The sequence below is a fragment of the Odontesthes bonariensis genome, chromosome 9 (genome assembly GCF_027942865.1).
Source record: "Odontesthes bonariensis isolate fOdoBon6 chromosome 9, fOdoBon6.hap1, whole genome shotgun sequence".
NCBI classification, from domain to species: Eukaryota; Metazoa; Chordata; class Actinopteri; order Atheriniformes; family Atherinopsidae; genus Odontesthes; species Odontesthes bonariensis.
In genome coordinates, this window is record NC_134514.1 from 6803622 (window position 1) to 6827993 (window position 24372).

Below are 24372 nucleotides of genomic sequence, written 5' to 3' on the forward strand. Positions count from 1 at the left end.
TCCAACCAAATATGACTTATAAAATGCATGTAAACACGTTAGTCCAATCAAAATTGTATGATATGGAGTTTCTCCAACCTAGACGTACGCAGCAGTTGTACAGCAGTGTACAACTAGACTCAGATGAGCCTAGGTGCCTCGCACATGCTCCAAAGTTCCATCTTTTTTGAAAAAAAATTATAAAGTGTAAGTGGATATTATTACAGTCAAACTGCCAAGAGAGCTTTACATTTAATTTTTTTTGTCAGAAGGCTAAACGCATCACACATTGTGCCTGAAAACCGGCCCATTATGGGTCAACCCCTGGTCACATCAGTATTTCAGCACTGTCTCTCTATTCTGATCAAATGACCACAGAGAAAATCAGAAGCACCAACATGTCTTGAACAGTATATCGCAGCAATGCTGTGTATACTGGGAAAAGGACCAGTTAGTCCAGTTAACTGACTCAGGTGAGCCATAAACCATAGCTGGACTCGCTTGTACTCAAAGTGGTGGTGAATGTGTTCCAAGTGCTTCTAAAACATGAGTGACTTACGGTTTTACACTGCCTGTGTGCCTCAGGTGTTAACACGTGTAAACTCATCCGGAGAACAAGAGCTGCAGCTGCTCTAACAACAGGAAACTTATTATCTACCGTTTATGCGTAAATATGTTGCTGGAGCTTTTTCAATTCAATTCATTTTTATTTATATAGCACCAAATACAACAAATGTCATCTCAAGGCACTTTGATAATAAAGTCCAATTCAAGCCAATTGGAATTCAATTAATTGTAATCATAATTACAGTTTTTCTGTCCTACTGAGTTGCCACTGGTTCAGTGATGCTGATATGAGGAAGATAACCGTGGTTTCACGTGTTTTACACATGTAGCACAGTTAGTCTGATGCATAAAAGAATAAGAATACCTGCATTACAATATTTGAAAATTTGGTTCATAATTGGACAGCTGACACACACAAAATACACCATACAAATATTATACCCTAACACTCTTTTAGATGGATAGTAGAGTGCTTTGTAATGGAACAACTTTTCAGAAACACTGCTTCAGTGTTTGTCCCCATTGTCATTCCGTGAATTAATTCCCTGAGTAAGAGGGAATTTTCCCCTCCATTATGCTGCATTTGCTGAGTTTCACTGGGCTCATCTGTTTTGCCTGAAGTAGTCAAAGCAAATGGGGGAAAAAACAGCTGTCTAGTCAGTGAAGGGATGTCTTGCCAGTTGAGCTGTGAAATCCACACAAGTAAGCAGGATAATCTCCTCCACCCAGACCAAATATTATATCCTGGGATGGAAATGGCTTGACCTAACAGGATGTGCTTTAATGTGGCCACAGCATAAGGACCAGCATCATGTGACATTGTGGATCTCATCACATTTTCATTGTTGCTTTTCCTTTGAATGACACATCTGCAGACATAGAGCATTAAGAGGCTTTTTTTTTTTTTTTTTTTACGACTGTCACATCACTTACCTAGCAGCTAGGGAAGATCACAAGGCCTTTTCATCACATGTGTCTGTTCGTCCAGGTGTGTGTGTGTGTGTGTGTGTGTGTGTGTGTGTGTCATGCCCTTTCCCAACAGCTACATTATCGACTTTGCATACAAAATGTGAACAGAACCAAATCATGTTTTTCTGACCTCAGTATTTCCTGTTGGATTTACTTTCAGGTTTGTTTACATAAGAATGTCACCAACATTTCTGCCCTAATGGGGCCAGAAGCATTTTCACTCCCTTTTAAAAGTGTTGTGGTGAAGCACCCCAGTTCTCTCTGTCACTGCATCAAAGCTGAGTAAACAGGCAGAAAGCAGAATGCTTTCCTCTCTGCACTCGTCTGTTCTCTGTGTTATAGTGTAACTGTAGACTCGGGCAGGTGCTCCACAACCACACATTTAACAGCAGTGAATCAGGTGTATGGAGCTGTTAATTAAAGCAAATATAATCAATGTTTTATTAATTTAAGAAGTCTTAATATACTGTGTTTTTCACATATCCCCTTTACAGTGTTTGAATATTAAAGTGTAAAAGTGCACTTCTTTTATAACTGGTACATGTAATCATGCTACAGCATTGTTAATTGTTAATTGTTTGTTGCAATTAAATCTGTGAGATTATATTATTCAGTGAAAATAACTCCCAGGCTTGGTCGTGAAAGTTGTAGAATGAATCAAACTAAAAGTTTAATTTGAAAATGGGAGTGGTCTGACCCAAAGTTGGTCAGTAAAGGGCACTGGAAGAACTGGGCCCTTTGCCACTTTATGGCCATGTCTCACGTTCATTTTGTTTCCAATTTTCCTTGATGTTTACTCTAATTTATGAAACACTGCTGAAGGACTGGATCCCAGTTCCTTGAACAAATAAACCCTCATTTGGCTTTTTGGGGGATGGTGGCGTAGAGCTGTTCTCCCATCTGTTGGACCGAGCACATAGCATATGATTCGCATCACTTTCATACCCATCACAAAATTCATGTCAGTTCATGACCTCGTATCCTATGGATGGGAGCATGTATTCCTTAAAGAGTTTCCCTCCCATCATGTGTTTCATCTTTGGATAAAAGTTATCACTCAGAACAATTTGTATAGTTTTGGAGTGGCTCTTTACTTGAATTGGACAAGTTGACTCCAGCCATGCCAGCATAATTACCCTACAGCATGACAAAGCCATGAGGTCATCTTGTTATAGTTCAGGTTTTTCCTTTAATTTGTCAGTAATCCGTATTTAGAAGTTTAGCAGGACTGGGTCATAGCTTCTAAACCATGATACAATGTAATAATAAACATTAAGACCAGTTTGTCTATTTCAAGGGACAATCAGCTTTTTATTGTTTTGTTTTTTTCCTACTTTATCAGGATAAATCTGCTTAATCAGTCTAAAATCAAACCAGTTGCTTGGCTGCTTTGCATGTCATCTTTTTTAACCGTCTATGAAATTCAGTGATCACGGCATGGGAAAGTTTTTGTTTCCACTTGAACAAATTACCTGAGTGCACACTCTGTGTCCCTTCCTCACCAGCTGCAACATGTAGAAAGAGCTAAAGCACTGGTTTGCAGGGCCCAACAGACACACACGAGCTGCTTGCATGCAGAAACTTGCTTAGAGATTTGAACTTTGCTGAAACCTTGAACTCTTCCTGCTACTGCGATAGTCCCCATTCCAGACTTCGATGAGTGCAGTACCTGCAAGGCTATGTCGGAAGGAAAATTGGGCAACCTTGTGAATGAAAAATTTCCTTTTGAAAGCACGCACTGTGACGGCGCTTCTCTATTTGTCCACTGTGATCGAGCAACTGCAGAAAATGAGGGCATCCTCTTTGCAGCATGTGTGAAACAGGGCTAAGGCATTCATCTGGTGTCTTGTTCCTCGCCATGTGACAGATTTTAATGCAATATCAACTCTGCTTATAGCTTTCTTCCAAGCAAACTTCACAGAGAAATTAGCTGGATCTAAAACTAACAAATGTTTCTCTCTCCTCACTGGTTAGTTTGTAACCGGTCCGACGTTTGTCTTTTTCATTTAATATTGAATGTGCATTTTGTTTTCTCTCACGTAGCATTTCTTGCTAATGCTTTTTCTGTTGTAAAAGGCATTTGAATGTTTTCAAAGTTTCTCCTTTTCTTTCCTGTTCTCCTATGTTTTCTCAAATTCTAGTGCACCGAGTTTGCAAGACTACTGTAACCATAAGATAATAACTCATACAAAGACAAGCATCCAGTTAAAGTTATCCTGTAAAGGTGTTGAAGATTGTTTCCTTGTAGGCAGACTAGATACCCACAGGTCCCCATGTGCAGCAAGAACGTATGCAGATGACCCTTATAGAGTAAAAAACCCAACAAAAATACGTTTAAAAGCAACAGATACAGGCCGTTTGCACAAAAATGAACATCTACGTAGTGTCTAACTGCTAAAATATATAATATCATGTGATATTTTGTTTTAGTCTTTCTGGGAAATGTCAGGCTGATGATAAATTAATATGGAGGTCACATATTTTCTGTATCATGACCCCCAGTTCCCCCCATACAATCTACACAGTTTGTCCTCGGTTGGAGTCACTGAGCTTTGCCTTAGTTTCTGTGTCCGCTTCTACAAGCACCGGGCTGCGCAGACCTTATTTGGAATGTCAGGGCTGGTAGGAGTGGGAGTCAAACAGAGCTTCCCACTCATTTATTTTTTTTCTACTTACTTTCCTGCTGCAGTTGTCCTTTTTTTTTTTTTTTCTAACCAAAACTATCAGATGATTGTTTCAAAGCATGAGGGCAGATTAGTGTGACTGCTCGCCTATCCTAATGCACGTGTGCGTGATTTTAAGTGAAAGCTGAGAGGAATGGCAAAACTCAACAAGTATACTCTTTTCAACTCGTGTATTTTTCAAAGCTTTCTCCATTGAAGTGATTTCAAACACGAAATGTGTTTTCCTCTCTAAAAGCATGAGGCTTATCAAGACCTGGCTGAGTGAAGCAGCATTAGCGCAGCATTAACCACTCTACCCAGGTTTCCCACGGGATATAAAATGGATCCTTGCTCCACCAGGAAATTGCCACGGCAACGTTGCCGGGGAGCACTTTACTGTAGCCACATCTTATATTAACAAATATTGCTTCCTGCTTTGAAACTGCAGCCACTGCTCTTCAAAGGAAGTATCAAGGAATTTATTATCCAACACGCCTGGTGATAGTTTATTAACAGGACAAAGAAGTACTGAATATGGTACAAATGATCTCTTCAAAACCTACTCTAGAACCTAAATAATGCACAGTGTTAGCATTAGCTAATGAAGCTACATGATAGGTTTTCTTTGTTGTGGCCAGAAAAATGACTGGAATGGCTTAGGACTGTGTTACTCAACTCAGTAGTGGCACTCTTGGCTCTCAGAGCAATGCAGCTGCATGCTGAAGAGCAGCCAGATGTTTGAAATGGTGAATTGAGCCTAGTGAGCAGGAAATGGTTCTGCATGCCATAGGAATCATCTTTGAAAACAGGAAGGCAACTTGTTCCCTACTTATGTGCCTTTTCCTGTGGCATGACCGGAGGCAGGCCTTGTGTTTGACGGTTGCTGGGAAAAAGGTACTTGTAGTTGCATGGTAATGGCCTTTTAAGGGTACAAACGTTCAAGGCGAGCCTTAGACCTGTGCAGTAAGAGATTTGCATGGAGTGAAAGTAAAACCATTCAAATATCCATGTTTATTGTGTGTCTTGATAGCTGAAATAACAGTTTTTTGATCAGTGTGAAGTTAAAGATCCATGGCTTTTATTTGCCCATCTGATATTTCCTTTATTGTATTAAATTGATTTGTTCATTGCAATTTATTTTCTTTCCATCTTCACAAGAATTGGAAATTTCTTTGTCTTTTACCATAGAAAAATGAAACCTTGTAGTTCATGGTGCTCAACTGAAAAAAATATCAGCTAACTTTGCTAATACAATTTTTATTAGATACAAAGGCAATGAAATAAAAGTGCTCAGCTAACAATTTGTCTCCTCTGCCCTCGAGAGTAAAAAAAAAAAAATCAGTAATAGCTGGTTTAAGCCTTGGCTGTTAAGAATCCTTTAAATGATCAGATTTATGTCGGCCCTCACACACCTTCAAACAACGTCCCAGATTGAAAGCTGTTTCTTTCCTCTTGGCCCTGAGGCAGATATGCTGCCATAAATCTACTGAAAGAAACATCATGTTATGTTAATTGATGTCCTTTCATTTTTACTGAACGCCATGGAGCTGTAAAAATGTGGCAAGAGAGTGTTTTTCGGGCACTAAGAATGTTGAACTAATGACAATTTGAGCTCGAAGTATCATTAGATTAAACCTTTTGATCTACAATTGATCCTTTGTGTTTAATAAAGTTGACAGAAAAGCTCTGCAGGGTTTTTTGAGACCAGTATAGTCTTCTTAAGAGTCTTACTCAGCAAGCTTACAATGAGCTGCCAGGAACATCTGGAGCATTGGTGAACATCTGTCTCTGGAGTCATTTCCATGTGTTACAAACCGTTGGCCTTGTCGCACCCTGTCGCTGCCTGTCGGGCCACTTCAACATGTTGAATGGTCGTCGGGTCCCAATCTGATTGGCCGTTCACTGTAGTGAGAGGGATGACTGAAAGCAATCAGCAATTTTTTCTCATTTTAATTTCTTCTAAACAAGCGATGCAAACACTTTCGCAACCACACAGCCATGAAGACAACTGATAATTATGATTCAAGAGAGGACAGCTCTATACAACGTTAGCAAAAAACACAAAGCAAACACAGCTGTGTTTATAATAAACTTAATCTGCCCAGTTTTCTGCTTTCACTTATTGTATAATATACATACTACCAGCCCTTTCAGTACTGGAGAGTTATGTTTTCTTGTGAAGGCATAGATTATGGGTCCCAGACGTCAGTTGGAAGTCTTCTTAGAGGTGTGTTGAAGTGCTTTTTTGTTGCCTAGAAGCTGGTGACATGAGGAGATCCAGCAGGGTCGTCGCTGCTGGTTCTTCATGTTGGTTTGCTGTATTAGTAATGATAAATATAGGTTCTCCCCTCAAACCCTTGTAGTTGTCTTCTTTCAATAGAAGTTATATGATGAGTCCACAGTGTGTAGTCGGGATTTAACGGTTAAATTCAGACATCTTTCGTCATTTTGCCTTATCGTGCTACGCAGGGCTAAAGGCATTTTGTAGTTTCTGGATGTACATAATTTACTGAATGCAATCCTTTTACTAGAAAATACAGCAGTGCATGTTGATTTGGATTGCTCCTGAGTCGGGAGAGGTCTCAGTCCTCCTCAGTAAATGTCTTTGTGGTTAAGAATGACATGTAGATGAGAGGCGACAGCAGTGTCAGGAGCTCTGTGAGCCACATGGCCATGGGTGATATGATGTGACAGCTTGTCACTGCGATGTTGGTGACCTGTGGTATGTTTGCAGTGGCGTGGCCTAGCTGGTGCTGCCTTAATGCCCTGACAGAGTCACAGCCCGTAGACTCTCATCATTGTATCTGACAGGAGAATATACTAGGATAATACAATTTACAATAGGCCATTGAAACTACCTGGGTAGGCCAAGAATATTCTGTGTTGTTAGATTATTAAGAAGGGTTCAATTGACTTGAACTGTCAAAGAGAAGCTTTGCATATACTTAGTCCATTGCTTACCTTTGTTTGGAGGGGGGGGTTTACATGTGGTTATATGCATATTTCTACGATACTACTTCTGCACTCTTAGCTATGGGAACATCACATTAAAATGTCTGGAGTCTGAATATAGGTTGTGCAAAAGTAAAGACTTGGATTGGATTGCTGGCTTTTACTAATCTTCACTTTTGGATAAAGGATGGCTGCTAAGTGTCTGTAACAGTTTCTGTAACAGGATCTTTGGTGTGAAAGCTGCATTTTTTTTTAAAGAGCAAGTTTCACCATGCAGTGTTGGAGCTGAGCTACAGTAACTGTTAAAAAAAAATAAATCTGCCTTCAATAAACATAATGGATGATTTCTCTTCAAAGGAGCTCTTATCATCTTTTGCCTTTTCCCAGAGGCTGCCACAAAGCAGCCTTCCTCTTTTTTTTTTTTTTTTCCTGCTGCTTCTGTTCATCCTTCTCTCCTGCTGCTCTCTGGAGGGTAGCTTCAATCTAATACAACTGTGTCAGGAAGTGTGGGGATGCAAAGTGCTGATGAGCCAAAAGTAGCCCACCTCTGCAGTGTGCTGCTTTGTCCCAACGCACACCCGCCTTATTAGGGAGGCACGCCATGAACCCATGCTCACATCCCTGTGCAACCTTATGGCACATGCCCCACAGAAAAAGATTAAACATGTTTTGTTTCTTTTGTTTTTATTTTTTTTGTTCAGGAAATTTATCGTGTTCCGTTCCAAGAGGTGCGCTTCAGGAAAAATAATGAAATAAGTTGTACCAGTTACTATATGAGAAAAAAGGGAAGAATCAGACCCACAGATATCATTATTTTGTATCTTATTCTCCTACTAAATGTGGCTCAGCTTGTCATAATTGCTTGTTCTTGTGTTCAAAGTTTGAAAGTTGGATTAAATGTATAAATGCATTTTACACACGTTGCTATGTGCTGAATAAAAACAGACCCTAAGAAAGAGAATCCAACGGTTTGACTATGAATTTCCTTGTAAATGTACACACTGAGTCTCAGTCTCAGGCTTTAAATAAATCCTGGATGCTTTTTGGCTATGGTATCATGGCTCCCAGCTTGAGATAGCTCGTACAAATTTCATAATTCAACTGAACTCTCCACACTTCTTCAGGCAGATGAATTTTGTATGATAGCTGATCACTGGCACTGGTCTGGGGGCTCTCGTTTCTTATCTGGCATTAAATTCCCTGTTGCAACAGTTTGCAACCTGCAAAACCACATAAATATTATGTCTCCCTGGGAACACAGTAGTTGCATTTATTCCTTATTTTGGGAATGTTTTTTTTCCATGTCAAATGCCGAGAGGGAGGTCTCTCGCTCTCTCAGGAGAAGATTGCAACATGTTTCGGAGCTCTGGTGAAAAGATTAAAGCCTGGTGAGCACAGTCTTTTGTTGAGCCACACTTTTGCACTCAGAACACATGCAAGCGGACACAAAACCTGCGCTCACTCTCAGACCTGCACCTTGGAGCATTTTTGCCTCTAAGCGCTGTGCCACTGGGCTGACGGATCTAAGAGGGTGGTGTTGGTATTCTGTGATGGCTCACCCGGAGCCCCATCCACAGTGCTCAGCATCACGACACTGCTCAGCCTGACAGAGAAGCCACCAGCCTTCCAGCTCCCACGAATAGATAGTCTCCTTTGACGTGGTCAAGGTCAGGTTCTCTGCTACCGCAGTAAAGTGACAATATTAAGCACCACGGAAAATACCATATTCTTAACTCAAGTCTTTCCTGATGGATGTCAGAAAAAGTGGAAAAAATATAAATTTCTGTTCAAATCTTTAAACCGCTGAATATTATCTTACATCTATTGTCGCTACCGACTTATTTTGTCGACAGAAAAATAGATTTAAGCAGTTATTCGTTTATTCTTAAGATTAACAGTATGTAATGCATACATTTATGCCTCTCATGTAGCAGGGGTCACTTTCAAAGTGATTCAGAGCTTCTGAGCTCATTAAATGTTAATCAAAAAATCTATTTTCAGATCACTTGGAGATCAGTCACGAGGATTTCAGGCCAGCGAGGAGGCCACTGCTCCTGAGAACTTGGATGAGTGAGCAGGATGGTCCGCGTAAAAAGAAAACCTCTTTGTGCATTGAGGCCAGTTGTTTTTCAACCACAGCGCAGTTGGTGTCAGGATACGCACAGTTCTGAAAATCTTGACGCAGACACAAGATTCACCGTCAAAGTTTCTATTGAAATTCCCCTCGTAACCAGTCCATTTTAGATGGCACAGAAGCAGGAGTGAAGCAACCCTGTCTCAATAGCTTTTTGCAACACACACACTGTCCTATCCATTAATCATGATGTGCTTTCACAGACGGTTCCTTGAACCATGACTTTTCTTGTCTGTCTTCTCCAGGAAGTGAGCATGAGCTGTGCACACTAAAGGGCCTATTTACATTTGAATTTGGAAGGATTTCAGACGTCCAGTGTGGATGTAAAAAAGATTTTTTAAAAAAAGGAAAAAGTTCTTAGTGTTGGTGAGCTAATCAAGCAGTTTAAATTGTGTTTGTCGGTCTGATTCAGCATTAACTCGACCTCCGGCAGCCAGTCACAGCAGATCTTCCTCTCTTGTCTCTGTTAAGAACTTTAGTAATAATAATTAATGAATTAATTAACACTGAAGTTGTTACATATTTGATATGGTGTGGCATACCTTTATAGGTGTGTTCAACTGATTCTTAACTTTAATAAAAGAATAACATGGAGATGATCATTTAAAATTCCAGAATCTACACAGGTGCAGTTTTTGTTTTATTTTGTTGCTCGATACACGATCTCCATTAAGATGTTTATTACTGTAACATGGCTGTCAGTAAATATTTTGTGCATATTTTTGATTTTCTGCCTATCAAGTTGTGGCTTGCTCCTAAATTAGTTTAGCTTTGACGGCTTTATGGAGTCTGTGTGTTCAGAGAAACTCTCCACTATTAGCAGTAGCATTTAAAAGGCAACCTCGCAGAGTTAGGCTTGTGTTATTCTGCACAGAGAGGAGTACGCGTCACCTTTCCAAGTAACACTGACTATTTGAACACATGTTTTAAGTGGAGGACTACTGCAGCCGGCTTTGAAACTAGGTCCTCCAGCAGCGGGTCTAGACCACGACAAAATATAGCTCACATGGAACCAAACTAATAATGTTTGATTTAGTTTGATGCTCAGATCCCTCTTTGCCTTTGACTCAGAGCAAACTGTTTTCCCTTCACCTTCAAAGTGAACACTGAAACAGAGCCAAAAGCTGTTGGGTCCTAATTTGTCTGATTGCACTTAAATAAATGGGTTGCATTGAAATCTTCTGACTTTTGAATAATTATTTTAATCATTCTTACAGAAATGCACCATTTCTATGCATAAAGTGTCAGTTTACAGCAATGTTGAATACAAAAGGATCATTTTACTGCCCCCCCCTCGTCCCTAGTGCGCCACCACCACAAGCATTATTGTCATCATTAATTTAGTAGCCTATGTTGAAACACATGCACATAAACACACACGTATTAGATTTTAGAAAGGAGGCTGAGTAAGCTGCTAATTCATTTGTGCCTTTATTAAAATATATGGATGTATCTCCTGAATTATTGTTGAAGCATTAGCAGAGGTAATGCAGACGCCAACAGAGCAGATATGGAGTGAAGTGCAGGATTCACTGAAACCCTCAAGCAATGAATCATCTTAATGTAATGTTTGCCAGCAGGTGGAAATGACTCAAATTTGTTCCCACAGTGAAACAGACAATACACTGATATTGCTCTCCTGCAATGACGCTCGTGTACAATCAGAGCCATTTTGTTTCCATGCAGGCTCCACGTTAAAACATGGTCACAGACTCAGTCGTTTCTTTTTGTTTATACAGCAGTGTGAATGAGATGAGCCACCAGACACATTTTTTCTTTATCAAGCAGAATAATAAACATGATTATTTCATCCAATTGCTCAGATACCCACTGATTTGGGATTTTTTTTTTTTTTAATTTTATGGAGTGTTACTGAGTGGTTGGGGTTGTGACTCGTGACCGTGTTCGTACCTATATGAAGACACAAGCATAGGACAAAAGGAAATCGGATATCTGCACCAGCATGTTAAGCAGAATCTCCGCCACAAAGGAGAAACTCTGCTATCTAACGAAGCACAATGGAGGAAAATATAATGTATGCAAATGAGGGAAACAGACAAAGACCCTATTCTTCTCTCTGCGCTCTGCCGACTGTATCAGATTCCTAACTATCTGCTCATCCCATTCGCTGTGCTCAGACTACATATCAACACACATTTTCACTGCCTCAATGCTGTTTAAATAAAATTGTAAAGTTCAACATGCGTTATCTGAACGTAACTGCATGCTCTCACAAAGTGATGTGACAGGTTAACTTACAGTGTACCAGAGTAAATCACTGGAGACATTATTTCTTTTTTTATTTTGTTGTTCTATTGAATAAGACTGTGATCTATGAAAAAAGCTTCTTCTCAAATTCACAAGTTTGCAGGATCTGCAGGTTTTCTTTTAGCTGTGAAGCAGGATTTGTATGCAGGTAGATACTATACCCTTTAAGTGTAATTAAGTATGATGTTTTCAGTCTTTTTCAAACTGCCTTTACCATTGAGGGGGGAAAAAACCTAACCCATGGAAAAATCATTTAATGAAATAAGAGTGAGATGAGGGTTATTCACTGAAGTCATTACTTGTATTTTCAAGGTGTAATTCTTCTATGTTGTGTGTTGCAGCTTCAAGGATCTCTCCGAAGGAAAATTGAGGGAAATGCACCCGGACATGCACCAAAGCAGAATGGTCTCTCTTGTGGTTTCTCTGGATCAGACTTTAAGCGTGCACGCGTGGACACTGGTAACCTGGGACATGTTACCTGCAACCACAGCCTCACTCAGCCCCATTCTCTGCAAGGGTCGTCAACCACAAGCATGCAGAGGAAGAATTATATGTTGCCCCACGGGCTCGGGTCAGACGTGTTTAACATGACTCTGAAAGAGATGAAAAAGGAGCCCATAGAGATCCAGTCTTGTGGTCAGTCAAACTCCGAAATGATTTTTGATTTTAAAGATGAGGGTGGCGGTCAGATTGACCCAGAGCTTCAGGATCTGTTTGATGAACTGACAAAGTCGGTGCCCCCTCTGAACGATCTCGAGTTTGAGAAGATGCTTAAGCAGGATGATACATTTGGTTTGGATCTAGGTCGACCAAGCTCAGCAGGAGCAACTGCCAATTTGTGTTCCCCAATGGAGAAGCCAATAAAGACGGAGCACTCGCCAGATTTTGGCCAGGTTCCTGGTGGGTCGCCACAGCTTCGACCAGCATCAGCAGGTCCTTCTTTCACGCTGACCAGCACCTTTTCTACCAACACATCGCAGAAAGCTAACACTCAGGGAGGAAACCCCAGAGACATGTCTTGCTGGCCAAAAATATCCCACGCACAGCAGCTCAAGCAGATGGCTGCAAACCAGCATCCGCCAAGTTCTCTTCTCCATCACCACCACCAAACTCCGCCTGTTGGATTGACCAGTTGGGCACCTGCAATGAGCACCCATTCCACCACCAGCACTTTTCCCCAAGAAAAGATATCCGGTTCAGCCTCACTTAGTCAGCAGAGGATTGTGTCCCATAATAAGGGGATCAGCAACTGCCTCTTCAAGTCAAACAGCCACAATGGCTCCCATCAATTGGACATGAAGGGTCTCAACACCAAGCCCACTTTGCACTTCAGCCCCAAAGCTCCTCATTCTACCAGCCAGCCCATGTCTATAATGACAAGCCCAGTGAACAAGACAGAGACCCAGCAGCAGACACCATCACAGAGCCAAAATCAGCCACATTCAACTCTCCATTTCCAGAACCAACAGCTCTCCACATCAGGGGCCCTTTGTCTCCAGCCCAAGTCCGTTTCTGCAGGGATGCCATTCAGACTGTCGCAGCAGCATCAGGTAAGAGCTGTCCAGACGTCATTTGGTTTTGATGGTAAAAAGTGGATTTCCAGCCTTTATTGAGAATAAAAAGCTAAATGGCATTGAAAAGAAAGAGCAGTGGTTACCAAAGTGAAAAAAAGATGTCTGTTTATTCTACAAGGCCAAGTATTTTTATAACTATAGAGCAGCATGGAATCCCCCTTCGCTGTTATCATTAAAATCATGTTTAAACAGTTGGTCTTTACAGCTCCTGGATCTGCTGTCATACGTTACATTGGAAAATAATCTTCTTGTTGTAGCAAGGTCTTCATGAAGCCGAGACCTGTATGTAACGACTACAATTAAGGACACGCTGCGTCGTGAGATTACGAGCTCAGTGTTAGTTAATGGCAATAACCACTATCAGTAGTGTCTGCAGGAGGAAGGGAAAGGGCTGCAGAATATCTAAATGACTTGCATGTGTTTTTACATTGTTTAAACAAAGTGAATAAGAACATAGGTTGTTTTTTTTTTGGTGGTGCAGTAAGATGACATGCAGCCCAATCAAACTCACTTCAGTCTTTCTCCTCATCTGGTTTCCTCGGCTTGCATCTAGCAGCCAGCCTGCTGTTTGAATTATTGGTAACACAACGCTGTTTGTTTTGGGACTGTTTTTGCTAATGTCTGTGCCTTTGCTGTTGCGAGTTCCTTCAATATTTATTTCCCCTGAAAGTGTTTTGACGATGACACAGAGTGCCAGAGCATGGTAAATTAACATGCAGGACTTCTAATTCCTCTGCTTGTCATGGTGGCTCCCTGTCAGGGCACAGATATGCACAGCGGGATTTACTAATTGGAGGGTGTTAGCTACAAGGGACAAGTGGTGGAAAATGACAGTAATCTGCTTAGCCTGGTGCCGGAGGTTGAATCACTGATTTGTTATGATTGGGGAGATTTAGACTGTCCCCTCTTTCATTTTTGCACCAACAGTATCTGTAGCTGTCTTTGTGTGAAATGATAATGTGAGCCACACAAGAGAGCTCTCATAAACTCTGCAGATCAAGAGAAGAGCTTGAATGACTGGGGGAGGGTGGGACAGGGAGACAGGGAGGGAGTTATACAGACATCGAAGTAAATAAGGTGGGAAGACACAGCATCACACACAGATGAAAGGGCAGCAGTTTTACTACTAAACCACTTTAATTCTGACACGTGACAGTTAACAATTCAGTTAAAGATATATTCAGCACCCCACGGTTAACTATATCTACAGTCTCTTTTGGATATCTTAAATTAATTCAAACTTGTTAAAATAGCATTGGGATATCTTGAAGTGGGATTGTGATTTGTCAAAATGAAGTTATGGGAAGTGAATATAAGTGAATATAATAACTCTCTGCTCCTTAAAGTAATGTAGCATATTTAAAAGCTGAATTATAGGCAGCTGAGCATGAGACATAATTAAAACTTAAAGTGGTGATAAAGAAGTGGAAGAATTTTTAAGTAGCTGGATATCAAATAATGAAAATGCTTCAAATGTAATGTGATGAATTATAAAAGGAGCAAACTTTTCCAAAGCCCACAGGTCCTAAAAGAAGAAGCTTGGTCACCTTAAAATGCTTGGTCTTTAAAATGCCAAGGTCGTCAGGCGTCTTTGTTAGGGACAAAGCTTTGATAAGACAACTTTCCTCAGGGCTTTGTGTTCCAATGTGCTTTAGATACATAAACATGATGCTGGAGATATAATGGTGTAGGAGTTATGGAAGAGAAACAACAGCCAACATCTAATTTCAGAGGATGTGTTTGAAAGTGCAGATAATGATGATTGTCTTTTGCGATCAGCAGGGATGGGGTTAAAATTCCAGCTAATGAGGAGGGGACGGCTCACAGAAAGGGGAAAAAAAAAAAAAAAAGTCTCTTCCCACAGTGAGCTGAATTAGCAATGCCAGAGAAATAAAGGTCCTGAAAGAACGTCCTGATCCCCTGTGTAACACTAGCTACTACCAGCAGTGGACTTCCTCCCACTGAATGGAGCTGTGGACTTCTTTTTTTTTTTGTTTAAAACAGCCGGATGTGTTACTTACTGAGCTTGTTTTTTAACAACTTGATAACCAACTGCTGACGCAAGCATGTTGACATGCAAGCCCACCTTTGTGAATAAGTTTCATTTTGAGATCACACAAAAAAACTGAGAGTATAAATCGTTCAAGGGAAGAGTACGGGACATTAGGCCTGTGGTTCCTGGGGAGAGCAATGTTCAGGGTAAAAAATCTGTATGTTATGTACCTGTGTCACAGCGAAAGAGAGGAAAAATTATTTAAGGGGGATACATGTTAGTTCACCAGAGAAGGAAAACTACTCCATGATATTAAACCTGACTGCAGAATGTTACTGCTCATACTTGGGTTTTGATTTGATCATAATTTCTATTATATTTTTTTTTAGAATTTTGCTTGTAACCAAATACGATGCAGACATTCAGAGGGTTAAATGAATTTAAAGAAAATCACAGAAGCAAAATCTTTGTTGTGAAAACACGACATGATTCATTCATTTTCTATACCAGCTTATTCCAATCAGGGTCGCCTATCCCAGCGGTCATCGGGCGAGAGGCAGGGGACACCCTGGACAGGTCGCCAGTCCATCACGGGCCACATGATTCATTTAGACTTCAATTTCATAACACAAAACACAGATTTTCACATGGTTAAATAAAACATTTAAATGATTCCTTCCTTGATACATTTCTAACTTTTATTTTGGCTAAATGTTTGCCAGTTGCTATTTATTAAACATGTAACGATTCAGGTTACATGAAGCTATCATAGAAATCTTTTAGAAATCAAATCTCTCTCTCTTTGAAAATCAAATCAAATCTTGGTTTGATCTGATCCTGGCTGTGTGTACACTGTACCAGTCAAGTGAATGGGCAGGTCTGTCACAACTTTTCACTGGTACTGTATACACGCCGTCAGGATTAGATTAAATGGAGACATTTGACTACAATTTCATCATCCAGTGATTAAGTTCAGCTAAATCTAAATCTCATTTCAATGCTGCAGCTTCTACCAACAGAATACTCTCCTGATTTGAAAGGTTACATCTGCAGCATTGTCAGACACAAAACCCCAACAACCATGCTTTGAATCTGAATGGTTGACCTGTATTGGGCTTTATACTCCACCTTTTCTTCTCATCCTCGTCCCCAATGACTCTCCAATAACAGGAAATGACTCCCAAAAAAGATTGAACAGTCATAGGAATAAAGCTTACAGCGCTAAAAGACGAGGTGTTACTTGCAGTAAAAGTCTCTGCGACTTTTGTTGATGATGTTGTGGCACCACATCCTTCAGTTAGGATAAGAGCAGGGCCACAGAGGTTGGGCTTAACAGGTCACATCGGCAGTGCTGTGAAGGGAGTACTTGTTTCCTGGGAAAGGGAGCTGCGGCCAAGTCCAGATGCCGAGGCGCTCCCCAGAGACGGCATCCTGAGACGAGACTGGAGGAAGTGCAGTGTGAGAGCCGGCATGGCTAGGCCTGGATCACTGTCAGCTGCCTGCACTGCCGCAGGATGGGAGACTAAATCACTCTGCTGGCACTCTCGAATCTGAGCCACATGTGGTATTCATTTACAACAAGCTTGTGAAGAATGAGAGGGGGGGAAACATGGAAAACAGCTTTATGACACATCAGGATGAGAGGATTACTCAGATGTAGTTGCTAAAACATCTCTCATTGGATTTTTACTCGCAACAAAGGTGGAACAAAGTCACCAGTTCTTCTGATCCCTGACTGACTAAAAGCAAGCCATGCCCTGTAATTTATGACTTTCACCCCCTGATTCTCTAATGTAACTCTGATTTTGTGTGTGTGTGTGTGTGTGTGTGTGTGTGTGTGTGTGTGTGTGTGTGTGTATAGAATCTGTTTTTTATCTTTTGGGGATCACAAAGTCTCCGCCTTGTAGGTATTTATTCTCTACAAAGGATCTGGCCTGTAATAGCTTCTGCTAAATGCACTGTAGGATTTCTAATCCTTTTCACCCTGGGAAACATTCTAAGTCAACACAATGACTGACAATGTATACACAGTGTGTGTTGACTTGGATTTGGTGCACATTAACCTCCTTCATGACGAAGGCTGGAACTTAGGTGAAGCTTGAGCATTGTTAGGGTGTCCTTGTGTCCACATTAAAGACTTGGATGGTCTGCACAGCTGCCTAAAACAGCTTAAGGAAGTATGTAGTCCAAGGACATTTATCGAGTCAAACACCCATGATGGTGAAAGCTTATCTGCGAAAGCCCGAGGACGAGACTTCAAACAAAAAGCTAGTGTGGATGTCTCAATTAAATTTGAGTGCTGCCGACTACAACATTTTAATCAGTGATAGTGTCACGAGCCAAATGGGTTTCCAGAGGATGGAACGCCTTTTTGCCAAACACAACATAGTGATCCGTAAAGGAGAGCTTTTTAAATGGAGGTAGTCATGGTGCTGCCGCTTGACTTCCCATCGGCATACATTTCCTGCTGTCTCAGGGATTCTTTCCACTCTCTTTAGACACAATTATCAAGGGAGAGGCAGGCCTTGAGGAGGACTCAGTCTCCCCCTTCCAAAAAAAGCTTCTCTCTAAGTCTCCCTTTTTTCATCTGCAGAGGGAGTAGCCTTGACCACATTCTGGAGGCAGAATAGCATCTTTGACACAGATATATGATGTCTTGTAGAATTTTGCCCTCTAGTGGGCAACCTAAGTTGTTGCATTAGTTTGGCTTTGTGTTTTCATGGCACTTTTCAAGGCTCATAGCAGACATGGCAAAAACATCCTGTGCTTCTTCTTGAAAGGGTGTTCCCACTGGTCCGAGGATGCCCACGAATGGAAGTTTAGGAGTCATGTCTGCCCAGTCACAGTCACGGCCCTCAGAAGCCAACAACCAGCAGAAAGGCCCAGCCAAAACCCAGACCATGCAAAGACAGCTTAACCAGCAACAACACACCATCAGCAATTCAGTAAGTTGCATTTATAGCTTCTATCTTCATCAAGCAACAGTTCACAGTTTGAATTGATTAATCATGTGATCAGTATTCATAACTTTGCCTTTCCTTTTTAGGACAAAGACAACACACATGAACAATTCAGTCGACATCTTACAAGACCACCACCAGATTACAAGCAGTCGAGAAGCATGGTTGGAGTTCAGCCGGCAAATATCTTCACAGGTACAGTGCTGCTGACAAGTAAGCAACTCTTTTTATCCTGGCAAGTGATCCTAATTTTAACCAGCTTTGTTTGGAATGTGTTCAGGTCAGAACTCCTCCCAGTCTCCTAACAATGGTCCTGAGAACCTACAGTCCATGTCCTGTCACCACCCGAGTGGCTCTGCTTCAAAGCTGAGCCCTTTACCATTGGACCACAGATTTGGTATTGCGACAGACTGTAATCAGAGCTCTTGTATTGGCCAGTTCCAGCAGCAAAACCCTCACAATCGTATCGGACTGAATCAGAGTAAACCTAGGTTTGTGGGGCCAAACACCCAAGGAAAGTCCTTTGGGATGAACAATGTAGCAGGTGTACAACACCAGCGAGTAACAGCTGATTTACATTCCCCAGGGGTGACCCGACAGGGTCTAGGAGGCTTGATGACAAATGTCGGCATGGGCTGGGGCTCAGCCAACAAACAAGTGACAACTGGACTAAGCATTAGGCGTCTACCCAACCCACTACAGTCGCAGAGTGTGCAGGACATGCAAAACCATCCTTACCAACAGAGGCACATTGGCCCTCCCAACCAAGTAGCGCCAGACATCGGGATGCTCCCTCTTACCCCTTCGATAAGAGACGCCAACGCAAGACCAAGCCAAGCAATGATGGGCTCCCCGTCGCCAATGGGAAACCTGAACCAGGCCTCTCCTGAGCAGAGAGTACCAGCGGGTAACTTTGCAGAGGCCAGTCCCAGCTCGAGCAGCTACCAGAACATCAGATCGAACCGTTTGACCTTTGACTTCCTCCCTGATGGAGACAACACAGTCCCAGGAATCAATGCAGACTCGGACTTCATCGATTCTCTACTTAAATCGGGTTCTGGAAATGATGACTGGATGAAAGATATAAATCTGGATGAGATTCTGGGCAGTCACTCGTGAATCTGGGTCACAGATTTCTAAAAGTCAACTTGCAGCTCAAATTATAGAGGCCAAGCATGTAAGGCAGAAGGGATAATGTTTGTAGGTAATGTTAAAATGGAATTTTATAAACTCATATTATTTGTTATCAAAGTATACTAAATCGTTTTGTATTGTATTTACTGTGAAGATAATGTGTTTTCTGTTCTCAGTTCTCTGCATATTTGTTCCTGGTATATTGGCCGAAAAAAACGCTTTTCTTTGCAGACACTGTATGTGTGGACTGTATTTCATGCTCTACTGTTGTTCTTATAGGATAAAATACAAAATTCACACTGTGAAAACAAAACATCGCTGTGTTACTTTTAAAGTCACCTTGCATTCGTTTCTAAATCTTCATCCATAGTTTAGCACGATGTGGTGTTTACCTTCAGGCAAACGCAGAATCTTGCCACAGCAGATGTTTCCTCCTTGACATGTAAACCCTCTCATCTGTGGTAGTTTTCAATGCAGTTCAAATAATGTAACCATTGTTGTTCTCATGTGATATTTAATAATATTTGGGATAGTTATTAGACATTATAATACATATAATTAATAAACTTTATTTGAATGTCTTACTTTTGTTTGTTTTCTTCATGAGGAGTTTGGTGGTTTATTAACTTAAAAATTAAATTACTATACTTTCATTAGAAATGCACTATGGCATGTTTAATTTATAAACACATTTTGGATGCGTCTCAGCTTAGCAAAGCTTGTATAAACTAATGTTATGGGAGAACATATTCCACATTTCAGTCTATTCATACTGAATGACAGTGACGTATTTAAATGATCGGAAACACCTGTCCTCCTGATGTGTTTGAGTTTCAGAATCGCATGTTTTTAAAACGTTGGAGTATCCTATTACTTTGGTGAGAGTGTTTAACATGTGGTTTTACATTTTTCATGATGAAAAGAGCTGTAGGTTTTTCCAAGGTCAAAGCAGCTTGTAGCTGACCATATCACATTCAAATCCACATCTTAAGTTTGCAGGATGCCAAGCTTATTGTATTCACTGAACATTCACTGAACAAGTTTGTCTTTAGCTTCTCTAGTGAGATGTCTTCACTGGATGCACGTCAGATGCAACAGTAAAGTATCGTATTACCAAATGTTTTTTTTATTCAGACATTACTTTGTTACAGTTTCAGTTTGAATGTTTCACGTCATCGTATTAGTGAGCATACAGCGCCACCCAGTGTCCACGATATAACTGCATCAGTTATTCATTTTTATGCACATTACTTACCGGAAATGGGAACATAGACTATAGAGTCCAGGCAGACTTTAAAAAATATATATATAATAATTTTAATAAACTTCCTGAATCCTGGATTAAGCCGATCAATCTAGCTTAACTGAAACTACATTAGGCCATAAGTATCATATATCATGTCATCTAGGTACAGGTCCATGAGTAGCTACCAAGTATGTCTGACTGCAACCTACAGTTCAGCGGTTAGCGGGCAATTTAGGGGTTAATGGGCGTGGCTTCCAAAGTAACATGGGTAACAACTTGGATGTGGGCGGAGTTGCATAGTCCAATTTTACCTTCCTCATTCTGGCTCTTCTGAAATCTCTAGTACTTACTACCTTCTGGTCATACTACGGTACTGCAATGATGAAATTAGCCAAGTTTCAGTCAGTGGAAAAATAAGCAACCCTTGCGGGAATTCTTTTAAAATACTCAGATAATCACATAAATAATGTGATAAATAATAGATAATCACATAATAGATGAGCTATATCTAATTTCCTTCCAATCAATTTAATTATGAATGTAGGTGTCTGGAGCTATATTATAAATTGAATTTAAATGGTAAATGGACTGCACTTATATAGCGCTTTTCTAGGCTAGTTGACCACTCAAAACAATACAAGTCCCACTCACACATTCATACAGCTCATCTTAGTCCATACAATGTTACAGACGACACAGTGCATTCACACACTGATGGATGTATCAGATGCAACATGGGGTTCAGTGTCTTTCCCAGGGACTTGAGATCCGGGGAAGTCGGGAGTCGAACCTTCCGACTGGCAAACAACTGTCCTTCCTCCTAAGTGACAGCCACCCCATTTAAAGGATAACTGTGGTATTTTCAACATTAAGCCTCTTTTCTGAGTCGTCTGCAAAGTTGCTTCTGTTGTGTTTTATTTGGCAGCTCGTTCATGCTCGAACTATTTTCTTAGCCACCTCACAGCCGTGGATAAACTTCCGCTCAGCAGTTGAATCTGACTTGCTATACTCCACACCACTTGATGGCGGAGTAATATCAACGAACATCCAGTCTTCAATATAACTCAATGGGATTTACAAAATGTCAAATAAAACACGACAGAAGCAACTTTTCGCAACGAAATTTGATATGGATTACCAGTGCACACCAGTAACCACTCCGGTGAGTTGATGATTTTGAAAACGGACGTTTATGGTGCTTTTACGGACCTTTTTGGACATGCACATGACTTGCCATTCTGAAGCAGGTTGAGATGAATCAAAATTAGGCAAATACCGGAGACAGCAGTAAACATCAAAAAAGCGGTGAGGGGGGTTCTGAAACATTGCAGACGACTCAGAAAAGAGGTTTGATGTTGAAAATACCGCAGTTATCCTTTAACTAGTTTACTTTCTCTTTGAAGTGCCCCGAGGTTAATTCCTATGTCAATTCTACAGAACATATATCTGTAAAGGCCAGTAATTAAGGGAATTTACTTAGAGGTTGTTTGCATCTCTTGGCGCTTTTATTTTAGAATTTCCTGTAGAACTGGAAGTATTGTATTTTGAAGGACATGAAACAAGGTAATGGTAGTTTGAAGGAGCATTGGACAACGATAACGGAAAGGACAAAGTTTGGTTCAAAGTTAAATAAGGACAAATAAAAAGGCCAAAGGTTTAGCACCAGTCGACAAAGAGGAACAAGGTATATGTTCACTTAAGGAATGTTTTGCTAATTTGCTAATGGATGTAAATTGGAAACAGTAAAAAATGACGTTTTATTTCCCTTTTTATATATGTTTGCCACTAGCTCTTACGTTGGTTGAAGAGTGTACATGCTGGAAAAGGTCAATAAAGAACATAACCGCCCTTAAGGCGACTGGGAGCGACAGTAAGAGCTTGACCATCCTGCGCCATGCTTCACCACGAGGGCCCAAGGCTTCATGCGCAGTTACAAGGAACGGACGGCACGGACGTTGGTCTAAAAACTAATGTAAGACTGGAAGGAAATGGAGAAAACACAGAGTCCATTTTTGAGGACTAAAAGCTTTAAAGAACAGTTTGCTAATCCACAAATGGAGGCTCAGAATGATGAGACACTCCTTAATGACTAAAGACTGTTGCTGACTCACACTTAGAAGCCCAAAGTATGTCAGATAAACCACGCTGCTCTGACCCTAAGTGCCAACAGGAAAAATGTTTGCTTATCAGAAAGAACTAGACAAGAAGGAAAAAGACTCCTCAGCTTACATGAACAGTGGAAAGCAAACACACGGAAGACTAGAGAAGAATTAAAGGCAGACATTACCGAAGCAGATATGTCGATACGTGCAGATAATCTAGAAAAAGGAAAAGTTATGAAACTACACTGAGATAAGAGATCAAGTTACCCCAACACCTGAACTCAGACAGAAAATTGATACATGTGAAGCTGTAACCCTTGACATCATTCAGATCATCTATGAGAAATTAACAGGGATAGATGGAGATTTTGAAGCAGAGCATGAACAATGTCGCCTTTGAGAGTTATTAGATTGAGACTATTCCTTTTCCATTTATGGTTCTACTGCTGCTCGATCCCATATCTCACATCACTCTTCATCTTCTCACATCGTATCAAAACGAGCTGACCTAGCTGCAGAGGTGGCAGCAAAAGAGGCAGAATATAGAACAACACAAGAAGGCAAAGGGGAAAAAAGCTCTAGAAGAGCAGCAGAAGAACGAACTTGTAATTCAAAGATCTGAGTTAGAGCGTTTGCATGCTGAAGGGGAAGTGAGGACAGCTCGGGCAGACTACAAGCCTATGATAGACAGATAAGACAGATGGTTGATGGGCAGCCAGTTAGCATACAGCATGCTCAGGAGAAACAGAGTTCTGCATCTCAATCACCTTAAGAGCCCCTTCACATGCTGCTGTGTTGTCCAAACCAGTCAATGTTACTGAACTGACTCACGCTCTGCAGGTTAAAACAGGCTTTCTACACCAGAGCCACCAGTATTCACAGGTGAACCACTTCTGAACTGAAGTCTATTACTTATTGCCTTGCACCAGCAATGTTAAAAAAATGTCTCATCTTTGTACAGAATATGTCCGTCCACTGTCGTGCAGGGAACTCACGGAGAGGACTCAGGATGCAGAGTACAGGAGTAAGCTGACAAAACTTTATTTTACACAGAACCAGGGAAATCCCAGGGAACTAAAGGCGCCTCAAAAAAAGAGGGATGATCAGAAAAAAGCTCAAACTTAAGTAAGATGTTGCAGATCTTCTACAAGTCTGTTGTTGAGAGCGTCATTTCCTCTGGCGTCATCTGTTGGGGCAGCAGCATCAGAACCAGGGACCTAAAAAGACTCAACAACCTGATAAAGAAGGCTGGTTCTGTTCTGGGGACGACTGTGGAACCTCTGGAGACAATAATGCAAAGAAGGATTTTGCATAAAATCAAGAGAATTATGGACATCCCTGAACATCCTCTCCATGAGACTGTTATCGGAAAACAGAGTCTCTTCAGTCAAAGGCTTCTTCAGTTTGGATGCAAAACGGACCGCTACAGGAAATCTTTCCTGCCCACAGCCATCAGCATCTATAATAACTCCTTGATTTAATTGAGTTACATGAACATTTAATTTCCCTCTGGGATAAATAAAGTATTTTTGAATTGAATTGAATTTGAAGGAGCTATGAAATACAAAAAGGAAAAAAGCCAGCCAAAAATCACTCTCACAAGGAACTAGAAAAACTTGACTATGGCAATACAGCTTGTGTGCAGGACGATAGACATGGCACACTGGCACAGGACGAAGGGAGACGCAGACAATAGGCACAAATGGTGGGAAATGGGGAACAGGTGGACACAATAAGGAATCAGGGAAGACAATCAGACCGGTGACACATGAGGAAGGTCAAGGAACCTGAAAGGAGAGGAGAGTTAATTTCCAAAATAAAACAGGAAGTC

General features: G+C 41.0%; 1 protein-coding gene across 1 annotated transcript in view; it reads left to right on the plus strand.

Moving 5' to 3' along the window:
* maml2 (mastermind like transcriptional coactivator 2) overlaps positions 1 to 19730 on the plus strand; it is a 36498-nt gene extending 16768 nt beyond the window's left edge. The window contains exons 2-5 of the mRNA XM_075472892.1: positions 11874 to 13082; positions 17880 to 18044; positions 18146 to 18254; positions 18340 to 19730. Of these exons, the coding sequence (XP_075329007.1) occupies positions 11874 to 13082; positions 17880 to 18044; positions 18146 to 18254; positions 18340 to 19178 (2322 nt within the window). The 3' untranslated portion in view covers positions 19179 to 19730. The remainder of the gene's footprint in view (positions 1 to 11873; positions 13083 to 17879; positions 18045 to 18145; positions 18255 to 18339) is intronic.
* The last annotated feature ends 4642 nt before the right edge of the window (positions 19731 to 24372 follow it).